This window comes from Lontra canadensis, unplaced genomic scaffold (genome assembly GCF_010015895.1).
Source record: "Lontra canadensis isolate GAN:19392208 unplaced genomic scaffold, GSC_riverotter_1.0 scaffold15, whole genome shotgun sequence".
Classification (NCBI taxonomy): Eukaryota; Metazoa; Chordata; class Mammalia; order Carnivora; family Mustelidae; genus Lontra; species Lontra canadensis.
In genome coordinates this window covers 16686674-16699897 of record NW_022631009.1, presented here as the reverse complement: position 1 = coordinate 16699897, position 13224 = coordinate 16686674, and the positions used below count along the sequence as shown (strand labels likewise).

The 13224-nt window shown below is 29.8% G+C and overlaps 1 protein-coding gene across 46 annotated transcripts in view; it reads left to right on the top strand.

Moving 5' to 3' along the window:
- RIMS2 (regulating synaptic membrane exocytosis 2) overlaps positions 1-13224 on the top strand; it is a 586269-nt gene that overhangs the window by 327500 nt on the left and 245545 nt on the right. For 6 of the 46 annotated variants that reach the window (XM_032858505.1, XM_032858496.1, XM_032858502.1 and 3 more), the window contains exon 18: positions 9629-9655. The exons of the other annotated variants lie outside the window; for them this stretch is intronic. In XM_032858505.1, the coding sequence (XP_032714396.1) occupies positions 9629-9655 (27 nt within the window). The remainder of the gene's footprint in view (positions 1-9628; positions 9656-13224) is intronic. 46 annotated transcript variants of the gene reach the window in all.

The window sequence follows — 13224 nt, the reverse complement described above, 5'->3', positions numbered from 1 at the left end:
CTACCACATTAACCCCCCATGTTGCATCTCCTCTCCCTCATATCAGGGAGATCATATGATAGTTGTCTTTCTCCGATTGACTTATTTCGCTAAGCATGATACCCTCTAGTTCCATCCGTGTTGTTGCAAATGGCAAGATTTCATTTCTTTTGATGGCTGCATAGTATTCCATTGTATATATATATACCACATCTTCTTTATCCATTCGTCTGTTGATGGACATCTAGGTTCTTTCCATAGTTTGGCTATTGTAGACATTGCTGCTATAAACATTCGGGTGCACGTGCCCCTTCGGATCACTACGTTTGTATCTTTAGGGTAAATACCCAGCAGTGCAATTGCTGGGTCATAGGGTAGTTCTATTTTCAACATTTTGAGGAACCTCCATGCTGTTTTCCAGAGTGGTTGCACCAGCTTGCATTCCCACCAACAATGTAGGAGGGTTCCCCTCTCTCCGCATCCTCGCCAGCATCTGTCATTTCCGGACTTGTTAATTTTAGCCATTCTGACTGGTGTGAGGTGGTATCTCATTGTGGTTTTGATTTGTATTTCCCTGATGCCGAGTGTACATATATAATAATTTTTTATTGTATACTGGACATTGTGTTTCTTACCTTTTAGAGGCTCTGGATTTGGAAAAATGTTGGCTTTTATTTTGGTAGACAGTGAAATTATTGAAGGATCACCTAAAACATATGAAGGATATGTTAAGGCAATTCTATTTTGGTTCTTCCTTAGTTCTAAAGCATAGTCCTTAGTCTGGATTGTGGTTTTCATTCCTAATGTGTGAACTTCCCAGGCAAAGTCCAAGATATTGGCCCAAATCCCATGATATCACTGGACTTAAACTCCAGACTCTGTGTCCCTGTGCATCAAGAAGTTGCATCTCTTTTAGCTTTCCAGCTGTGGCTTTCTTCTTGTTTTTCCCTCTGCAGTTTACAATTTAGGGAAGGATATAGGGGACTGTTGTATGTAAATTTTGTGCCTCCCCTTTTCTGGCTCCCTCTTTTTCAGGATTTTCCTTATAATTCTAGCTGCTCTGAAAATTCTGAATTCTGACCGCTGGCTCTTCAGCCATGTAAGAATGAAACTTTTTTCTTGAGCTATAGCACCTCTGCAGGGCACCAAACCGGGAAGGCCCTTAGGAGAAAAGCTGTTTCAGTGTGTGCTTTTCTTATTTCAAGGGCCATGCACCAACTTCTGCCTGCATCTGTTTGTTGTCTGGTGTCTTTAAACAGTTTTTGTTAAAATATTTGTCCAATATCTGTAATTATTACTGGCAGGAGAGTTAGTCTAATATAAGTTACTCTGTCATTCCCAGAAGCAGAACTCCACATTTTTAGTAAACTTTTTACTGAAGTATAGCATCTATACAGAAATGTGTATAAATCATAAATATGCCCCCGAGTGAATTTTCACAAAGTACCGGAAACCATATAAGTAGCACCCACATCAAGAAATAGACCATCACCAGCCTCCCTCTTGCTCTCTTCTAGTAAGTATTCTTCCTGCCAAGGTCAAATACCACAAAATAGTTTTGCTTATTTTTAACTTCATGTAAATGGAATACTCACACATACATAGGAATTTTATAGAATTGGAATTACAAATATTTTATTCTTTCACATCTGGCTTTCTTTTCTTACCAAGATGTTTGTGAGTTTTATCAATATTGTTGCAAATAATTGCAGTTAACTTATTTTCATTGCTATACACAATTCCTTTCTCTAAATATCCAAGAATTTATGCATTCTGCAGTTGACTAATAGTTTGCTTTCAGATTTGGGCCATTCCTACTAGTGCTGCTATGAAATTTCTCATACATGCCCTTTTGTAATCATATGTGTTCATTTTTGCTTTGAATACACCTGGTAGTAGAATCAATGGGTAATAGGCTATGCTCATATTCAAATGCAGTAGATATTATTAAACAGTTTCTCAAACTATACCCATTTTACTTCCTACAGTAAAAAACCATACCAATTTGTACTTCCTACAGTAGTGTTGAGGGTTTAAGTTTTTCCACATCATTACTTGTTTTTGGTATTTTTACTTTTACTACCATTCACGTGGATGTTCAGTGTTACCTCACTGTGGCTATAATTTGCATTTCTCTAATGACCTTTTCATAGGTTAATAGACCATTTAGATATCCTCTTTTATGAAGAGCCTACTCAAATTTTTAGCCAATTTTTCATTTGGGTTCTATCTTTTCTTATTGCTTTATAAGTTTTTTTTTTTAAATTATAAGTTTGAATTCTTTATAGCATAAATATATTGCAAATGTATTTTACTTTCTGATTTGCCTTTCCACTCTTAAATGAGATCTTTTAATCAACAGAAATTTTTAATGTTGATGTATTTTAGTTTTCCAATTTTTTCTTTGGTGTTAGTGTGTTGGTGTGATCTGTATGAAAATATCTTTGTCTTCTTTAAGGTCAAGTTTATATGTTTTCTTCTAGAATAGTGCTTTATTCTGCTCGTTGAATCTACAACTCATTTAGAATTGAGTTTTGTATATTGTGTGAGGTAGGGATCAAAATTCATTCTTAACCCTTTGGATGTCCACTTGATCCAGTACATTTATTTAAAAAGCCACATGCCTTTGGTTAACTTTTTGAAGTCTATTTCTTTCAATTAGGCAACTTTTCTATTCTTGTGTCAATACCAAAGTATCTTAATGACTGTAGCTCTAAATTGTGATATCTGGAAGTGTAACTAACCCAGCTTTGTTCTTTAAGGTCATTGTTAATATTCTTAATTTTTTGCCCTTAATCAACAAATTGAGTATCAAATGATCATTTTTCATAAATACCCTTCAGGAATTTTGATTCAAATTACATTCATCATTTTGGGGAGAACTGAAATCTCTCCAAGGAGTGAGGAGAATTCCACTCTATGAATCTGTTGTATCTCTAAGTAATATTTTAATAGGTTTCAATGCAAAGATTTTATATCTTTACTATATCAGTAACTAGGGATTTTACTTAAGTGGATGTTGATATTAAGAAATAAAAGTTATTATTATCCATTATTCATTGAATTCTAATAACATTTTCATACATTATTTTGAGTTTTGATGTACAATATTATGTTACCTGTGAATAATGACAATTTCTCCTCTTTCTTTCAAATTGTTATACCTTGCTTTCCTTTTTCTTAATGCTTTGGCAAGGTCTTATCATAAAATGCTGAGCAAAGTGGTATTGTTGAGTAGAAGTTGCCATCCATGTTTTGTTCCCCAATTCTTAGGAAAAGCTTTAGATATTTATCAATTATAGTTGATATTTTTGTTAAATTAGTGTTAAATTTTTACACTACACTGAGATTCAGGAAGTTCTGTTTTATTCCTAGTTTGACGAAAGTTTTCAATCCTGAATGCATATTGAATTGTATCAATTTTTTCTAGATATATGGATATACGCATATAATATTTCTCTTTTATTCTACAAATATGGTATATTGCATTGATTTTCAAATGTTAATCTAGCCACTCCTGTGATGAATTCAGGTATCTCATGATGCGTTATCAATTTATCTATCCCAGGTTTCAATTTACTGATACTATATTTAGAATTTTTGCATCTATAGTCATGAGAAGGAAAGATTGTCTTTTATTAGCTTTTGTTATCAATGCTATACTGGCTTCAAAAAAGTACTAGGAAATATTTATTCTTTTTCTGTTTGATATCTTATTTACTCTTCAAGTTTGGATTTCAGTGTTGTGCTGGTTTCATAAAAAGTGAAAGTATACCATTATTTTCTATTTGAGAGAATTTCTGCATTATTGGTATTCTTTAAATTTTTAGGCATATTCACCATTTAAGTCATTAAGGTTGGTAATTTCTTAGTGTGTAGGTTTTAAATTATAATTTCAGTTTCTCTGCTAAATTTAGAACTATTCAAAATTTGTGACTTGTGCCAGCTTTGTTAAGTTGGATTCATCTTGGAATTTTTACATTTCTTCTATTAAAACAATTATTTACATGAAATTACTCATAATGTCTGTTATCTAGCTAATGTCCATTGGATGTGTAGTGATGTTCTTCTTTTTCTTTTCTTGTTTTTCTTGGTCAGACTTATAGTAGTCTTTTACACAAAAAACCTTTTGTTTACTTTCTAGGTTGTATTTGTTTTTCTTTTCCACTAATTTTTGTTCTTATTATATCTCTCTTTTACTTTCCTTAGATATAGCTTGTTTATCCTCATTTCTTCAGAAAATACTTATGTAATATTTATTGTGGTGCTTTCATTTACCTATCAGTTATTTAGGCATGTATTATTAAGTCTCCAAACCCTAGGGTTTGTTTGTTTGTTTCTTTCTTTCTTTCTTTCATTTTTGTCCGACATATCAGAATATATATACTTTGAATCATTTGGAATCTTTAAAATTATTAATTCTCTTTATGGTGATTTGTGTAACAATTTTGGCAAATGTTCTTGAGAAGAAAGTTTATTTTGTCACAGTTCTGTACATGTTCTACAAGTTATTCAGGTTTATCAGTTTTGTTGTTCAAATCTGGGTTTGCTTTTTTTTTAATCAATCGGACTATTCCACTGGTTATTGAGAGTTGTTAACATTTCTATGTATGATTGTGGACTTTTTCCTTTTAATTTTGTCACTATTTGCTTAATGGATTTTGAAGTTATGTTATTGGGTGTATAATAACTAAATTGTTATACTTTTTCTAATAGACTGATAATTTTATCATTACATAATATGTCTTTTTATATCTAGGTATACTTTTTCCTTAAGGCCTTCTTTGCTTGGTGTTAGTCATGCTGTATCTGCTTTTCTTTGGTTAACATTTTTTTGTGTGGTGTATTTCTCTCAATCCTTTTGCTTTCCACTTCTTTGTGTCCTTATATTTAAGGTTTATCTTTTGAAAACAATGTAAAGTTCATCTTCTGAAATCCATTATGACAAGATTTATTTTTTATTGGAGTAATTAATACATTTATATTTAATGTAATTTCTTACAAATTGTGCTTAATATTTTACACAATATTGTTTATTTTTTATTTTCTTGCTTTCTTTTGAAATTCACATTATTTTATTTATATCCACAAATATTTAGTTACTTGTTACGGTGCTTGTGATTGATTCAAAGATACATGATATTTAGATATCAATAAAACTCTTATTCACACACTTACATGTAAAATACACATTTTTTTCAAAAGCTATATTTAATTTTACTTAGGTATCTATGTTTCCAGTCAAATATCAATTTTCCTTCTCCTTACCTACTCGCATCTCTTAATGGAGGTTCTAGGAAGCCTTAAAAAAGGAAAATATTCAGAAAAGACCCATTAATTTTTAATCCTTCTAGAGCTTCATTGATTTGTCCTATTTGAATCTAGGTCTATGCATAGAAATTTTTACTAATGCTAGTTCTTTGGGCCTTAGCATCCAGCTTGATCATGGAGCTACCATCCCAGAATCCTAAAATATCACTGGACTGCAGAGAGTTCCTAGAGCCTGGTTCCCTATTATTCACAAAGCTCTCTAATCATTGTCCCCTTACTAATTCTGAGGAATACTGGCCTTCAGCAGTGCTTTCCTCCTTTCTCTGCCCCCTCTACACTCCTTTCTTATTTCTCTCCTCTATCAAAATCTCATTAATAAGCCTAGAGTATGGAAAGTAAAGTGCTATATGTCATTTTTCTTTTCAACTGGAAACATTAATTTCCCTAGTTAAAAGAAATGCAAAAAAAAAAAAAACTTGCCACCTCTTTAAAATATAAAAATGTAAGACTAATAAAGCATAATTTATATCTCAGTACATGATCATGCCATAATTTTGGAACTTGTATAATTTTTTATTATATATAGATAAGAAAATTATAAAACTAAAATTGTGACCTTATGTGAAGGTATTAGAGAATATTGCTAACTGTGATGAGCATTTTAGCTAGGGCTTAAAAGATTAAGTAAGATTTCAATAAATAGAGGTGAGAAAAATAAATTGTTAAGTATGCTATGATAACAATAAATTGTTAAGACATAAAATCTAGATAGTTTAAGACTTATATGTAGAAAGCATTGAGTGGCAGGCTATGGATCATGAGATTTACCATTTTAAAATATAATTTGAGGATAGAAGACTAAAAGAAGTAGTACAATAATGTCTTAACATGATGTATTCCCTCTCCTTGATGTGTTGCAACATGGGGGAAAAATGTTTTAAGGGAAGGTTTCCTTTCATTATACCATATAAACAAATACCTACCTTGCTTATAAATGAAACCTCATGTATTTTGAAATTGAAGAAAGTTAAATGATATTTATATTAGAGATAAATTTGGGAAAGCAGTAAACTGAATTGGAAAAAATTAGGAGAGAAATGTCTTTGCTTGCATCTAGATCATAAGGTCTAATTAAGCAATGACCATAATGGTTTCCAATTGAATAGTGTCACAATGAGTAAATAATTCCCTATCTCTCCTCATAAAAATCTCTTTCAACATTTTTCAGCATCACAGTTTGTGCCAAAATATATACATTGTTTAAAAAATATTATATATATGCTACAGGAAGGTTATGTTAAATATGTGTATTATAGATTGTAAATATAAATATGTATATCTGGGACATATTTTTAATATTTATTATTAAAATCCCTGCAATTAAAATGTAAGCTTGAATAGCTTGAAATGTTTATGCCTTTTTCCAATTTAAAAACTTTTTATAAATTGTGAATTTTTAATAATGAGTAGAAATTTTACTTTTTAAAAGTTGTAAGTTTGAGCCCCACGTTGGGTGTAGAGATTACTTAAAAATAAAATCTTAAAAAAAAAACCAAAACAGCTCAACAGTAGAGTGACGTAAAGTAAGAAGACCACAACTGAAATATTTCCTTTACTATTTATCCATTTAAATTCTAGGATTTGGATATGTTATATAAGCATTAATTTGCATATGTGTGTAAATCAGTATGAGCATGAATATCATCATCATGAATATTTTAATAAAAAGTATTTAACATGATACAAAGATATCTATGAAGAATTATAAAACTGGTAAAAAAATTATAAAACTGGTAAAATTATAAAACTGTTTTGTTTTTTTTTTAAAGATTTTATTTTTAAGTAATCTCTACACCCAACGTGGGGCTCAAACTTACAACTTTTATAAAGTAAAATTTCTACTCATTATTAAAAATTCACAATTTATAAAAAGTTTTTAAATTGGAAAAAGGCATAAACATTTCAAGCTATTCAAGCTTACATTTTAAGTGCAGGGATTTTAATAATAAATATTAAAAATATGTCCCAGATATACATATTTATATTTACAATCTAAATATTTCAGTATGTAAAATACGATTTCAATGTAGACATTTACTTCAATTTGTAACATGATAATTTTATTTATTAACTGTGTAACACTTTTCTGTTACACTTTTCCTATAACTTTTTGCTACATGTCTTGTGATCACCTCTTCTTAAGACAGTTTTGTACTATCAGTTATATACATGTGTGCTCTATTGATTATACAAATTCTTTTTCTTTATATTACTTTTATTCTACTTTTTTTCTCATTTAGAAAGATTGTTATAACTTTTCTCTTCTTTTGTTATTTTCATTGTCTATTTTTTGGATGTTGAGATTCTTCATTATTATTACTCTCAGTTTTCCTTTCCTTTGTGATATAAGAATTTTTGACATCTTAAAGCATCTTCAGTCGTCTCATTTTCAGTTCATGTTTGTGACTTTACCTAGGATTTCTTCTACTATTATATTTTAACTTTAGTATGGTTAATAATTCTGTTTCTGATGGTATGCTGGAACTAGAGCCAGTCGTGCACATTTCTTCTCTTCACAGATTGACATTGGTAGCTTGAATTGGCTATCTGGGAGTATTTACATTGTGGAAATTTACAAATACTACAAATCAAGGTTTTTCTTCTCCAGATGGATAGTTGTTGAACATTTACCAGCATACCACTTCCTTATATAGTATGTCAAAATTAATTTTAGATTTAATGAAATTTAAGTATAATAAGTAAAAATGTTAAAAGGCTAGAAAAATATACATGAGTATTTATTTTCTTCACATTGGAAAATAATCAATTTATTTTTATTTTTATTTATTTTTAATAGTATTTATTTTATTCAACTGTTTTTTAAAAATTTTTTATAATTATGTTCAGTTAGCCAGGATATAGTACATCATTAGTTTTTGATGTAATGTTTAATTATTCAGTTGCATATAACACCCAGTGAGTATTTAAACAAGCTGTATATGAAAACAATGGAAGGAAACTCAGAAAAAAGTAACAGTGGGTTTTAAAAATATATGATAAATGTATGAAATTTCTTTTAAATGAAAATGGTGTAAGGTAACTTGGTAACCTGATAAGTGAAGTGGTGGGGTTAGTGTTGGTCAAACCTGAAAGTTTATGTTGTTGCTTTTTTATGTTCTAGTTTAAGCTAGTTGATGCAGTTTTTCTTGTTTTTTTTTGAACATATGTCCAGATAAATGTTACAATATTTATAAAATTCAATTCTACAATTTTTTTTCTAATTCCTACAGTTATACTCTAACCTCAGAAATTCCTACACAGTGGTTAGAATAGTAATTTTTTCCCCCAAATACTTTATATAATTCCACCACTGTATAGATTACTAATCAGACAAATCAATCATGTAAAACATTGTCAAACATCCTACTTCTCTGTTTGTTAAATAAAGCTCAGAATAATTTCATTCAAATTTTAAATCTTTCATATGAACATTAGAAACTAAGTTTCTGTGATAGCCTTTGTATCTGTTATTTTATTTCCCTGTGACTTACTATCTTTGGGCTAATGATTTAGATGTGTCAGGATAAATATTTACATTTTTCCAGATATTAGGGCATATTTACATTTCTCTGGTATTCTTATGGCATGATAGTTCATACATTCCCTTAAATTTCTAATGATATTCACATGAAAATTTACTTGTCTTTCAATGTGAAAACAACTTATTAATATTTTCCTACCTTTTAAAACTTTATAAATATTTATATAGAAAAAATATAACTAATTTGTATTCTGTTAACTTATTTGTGACAATTTCTCTTTCTATATATTCATTTTTATCAAGTGAGAATATAAAAATAACTTGTTCCCTGAAAATTTTCAAATTGTTCTTCCTCTAAAAGAAATCGATTTTAAAATATACTTTTTCAAAATCAAGGACTCTGAAATCATAGTGTTTTTCTAAGATTCCTTCAATTTAAGCTCATTAGTTGTTTACTGCATGCTAAATTTCTTTGTGGAACCAGTACCGCTTACATTTCATGGTTTGTTATATAACCATGTATTATTAGATAAAATTGATTGCCATTAATATGCAGGGCAGGTCTATTATTAATTTTTTATTTTATGTACCTTCTCTTAGCCTGTAACGATTTCATTTAATCAGAATTTCTGCTAACATACTTGGATTTTTTACTAATTCAGATATGATGTGTCTTTCTATCTTATTTTATCCCAAGTTAGTATGCCCTTTTTATTTTATAACAAAAATATTAAAATACAGTCTGTACTATAAAGTGGAGATTAGATTTCAATATCCCTATTACATATAATGATTTTTAAATGTATTTTTGACAGTATTTTAACATTTTTTTTCCAGATAAAGCCTTATGTTCATATATTTCAGGTAAATTTTAGCATGCACAGTGTTTAATGCATGTATTCATATGCACAGTTTAATTGGTTTTGTTGTTTTGTGCTTTGTCTGGTTATTGTGCATATGTTAAATTCCTGAACAAAATGTTAGTAGCTTCTTTTTTCTGCCTGTAGTACTTTTCCAGTATTTCCATGTTTACATCTTTATTATTTTGGTATTAAAAACCATTTGTTGAAATATAGTGATTTATGATTTCAGTATGTCTAATATTGTCTCTTTTAGTATGGTACTGTTAGATCAATGAAATATGGGTGCATATATTCTGTGTTACTGTGTGCATTGTTTCACAAAATTTGAATTTATATGAAAACAGTTTTTAATGTTTCTAACTTATGGAGGGTTAGTATTAAAAATACTAAGTATGTTGAATTAAAATTTAATTAAAACTATGATGTTTGCTGCAGTTTCCATCATTTTAGCTATTCTGTCATATTTTCTAAGGAAAGTTGAATAGATTTACTTTTGTTACTCTAATGTATTATGATTTTTAAATTCACACATGCAAAGAGTATGTCAAGATATTTTAAACTAATGTGAAATTTTATAACTGGTCATTGGGACTTACTTTAATTTTAATACTTTTAATATGAAAATATTTTATATATGTTTAGTCTAATGAACTTTTATATTTTTAAAAATTATCTTCTTGAATAGGATTAGGAAATAATTATAAAAAGCTTCAGGAATGGCACACTAAAGTTTCAGATCTACTGAGGAAGGCTACCACTTACAACCAGGATGGAATAGAAGGGACTGGACTTTCTACATCAGACAACAAAAATGGACAAATATATAAGTCAATTGATTTAATAACATTGGATATCAGGCAACTAACTACAGTGATTCTTAAGAGTAGGAAGGCAAATGCGCTGAATCCTAAAATTGCCTTAGCATGCCAATTTAAAAGAATATCCTGCATAGAACATAGGGGAAGAGAATGCAGATGGAGCCTATGGATTCCCTGAACTAAGGTGATGGAACTAAGAGTTTGGGGAGACAATGGTATCTAGAGTTCACAGAAAAGACTATTGAAGAGGAGAGAACTATTAACAGAGAGAACTACAAAGAACTTCAGAGAGTCCCTTTCAAGCGTTCAGCTGAGTACTGATTAGTTAATGAATGGAAGAATCTACCCAAGCCTCAAGAAAGGACCACCCAAAAAAAGAATAGAAGTAATAATGCCTGAGAATAATGTCTGTTTTTTCCCCCCATGAGACTCGATAACATCAGATTTCAAAGAACATTGGGTTGAGTGCAGAAGTCCTGGCCTCATTAGTGAAGAATATTTGGCCCTAGATTGACACTGTATCACCTAAAAAAACAAAAACAAAACAAACAAACAAAAAAAAAACCAAAAAAAAAAAAAACCTTAAAAGCAGGAACTAAAAGGATCAAAATGTCTCTAAGTAACACAACTGCATGTAGCAAAAACTCGAGAATAGTTATAGAAGTACAGAAATATCTAACATATAACAATGGAAAATTCACAATAGCTGGCCTCTAATAAAATATTACCAGCCATGCAGAAGAGAAAAAAAAAAAAAACCAAACAACATAAAAAGGATTTAAATGAATCAAAACTAAACAAGAACTGGTACATATGTTCTAATTAGTAAATAAGGATATTAAACAGTTATAGAAATATACTCCTTATGTTCCAAATTTTAAGTAAAGACATGAAAGGTGTAAATGGATCCAAATGAAATATCTGTAAATGAAAATTGCAATGTCTAAAATAAAAATATACTGAATGAGATTAACAACAATAAGTGTTGCAGAGAAAAAATTAGTGAACTCGGAAAAACAGCAATAAAGACTATCCAAAACAAAGCACAAATAAAAAAGAGAACTAAAAAATAACATTGTGAGCAATGGACAACTTGAAACTGCCTAATACACAAGTAATTTAAGTTATGCAGGAGAGGAGAGGCAAATATTTGAAGAAATAATGGCTGAAAATTGTCCAAATTTGATGAAAACTATAAACCCACATGTCCAGGAGGCTCAATGAACTCTAAACACAAGAAACATGCATAAGAATATATGAAGGTACCTCATAATTAAATTTTTAAAACCAATAATAAAAAACCATACAGCATCTGGAGACAGCAGACTTGATACATAACTGAGAAATATAATAAAGAAGACTGCAGATTTTTCATTGGAAACAGTGCAAGTACTCAGAGAAAAAGATATCAATCTCAACCTCTGTACCCATTTGTTTTTCTTTTAAAAATGAAGGTGAGATAATGATATTTTTTTTTCAAACATACAACTACTAAAAGAACTCATCACCAGAAGAGATGCACTACACCAAATATTAAAGGAAATCCCTCAGGTATATGATACCAGATAGAAACATAGAATATAGATGTACATAAAGGAATAGGGAACACGAGAAATGATTATTAGAGAGATAAATATGTAAGGTTTATTCTTATTGTTTAAATACCTTTAAATATAATTGGCTGCTAAAACAAATAGCAATGTAGTATAAGGTTTGCAACATATGTAAAAGTAAAATATATGACGACAGCAACATGAAGATTAGGAGAGGAAAATAGAAGTGTATGATTATAACATTTTTATACCATACTGTATGAGAAGTGTGATGTCACTTGAAAGTAGATTGAATCAATTAAGTATGTGTGCTCTAAGCCCCAAACCACAAAACAAAGGGTTATAACTAACTAATAAGCCAATAGAAAAAATAAAATAAAATGGAGCCATGAAAGTATCCATTTCATCCAAAAAAATATAGAAAGTGAGGAAAATGGAAAAAAGAACAGATGGGACAAATAGAAAATAAACAGCAAGTTATAGATGTAAACCGACCAAATCAATCACATTAAATATAAATAGTCTAAATACTGCAATTTAAAGTCAGAGATCATCAAATTGGGTTTTTTACAAAACCAAAGCCAGCTATATATTGCCTATAACAAACCCACTTTAAATATAAAAACACAAAGAGTTTTAATTTCAAAGGATGGAGAAGATATATCCTACTAATGTGAATTTAAAGAAATATGAAGTGCCTATATTAATATTAGATAAGTAAGACTTTAGAGCAAAGATTATTACCAAGGACTCAGGAGGTCATTTTGTAATACTAAAAGGGTAAGTTGATCAAGAGAACATATCAATCTTAAACATTTAAGCACGTAATAATAGAGCTTCAAATTACATGGGGAAAATTTTAAAGAGAGATTGTCAGACTGGATTTTAAAAAAGAAAAAAAAAAGATCCAACTACAGTGCTTTGAAAAGCTCGACAAAATTTATAAACAACTAGTCTGACCAAGGAAAAAGACACAGATTATTAAAACCAGTCATGCTTTGGAAATCACTACCAGTTTAAAAAGTTAAAAGGATTACTTTGGAAATACTTTGGAGAATCCCTTGGGAATGCAATGAATAGCTTTATGCCATGAAATTAAACAACATAGAAGAAGTGGACAAATTTCTAGAAAGCCACAAATTACAGAAATTGATCCAGAAAAAGGAAGAAATCTGAGTAAACCTATAATGACGTAAAGA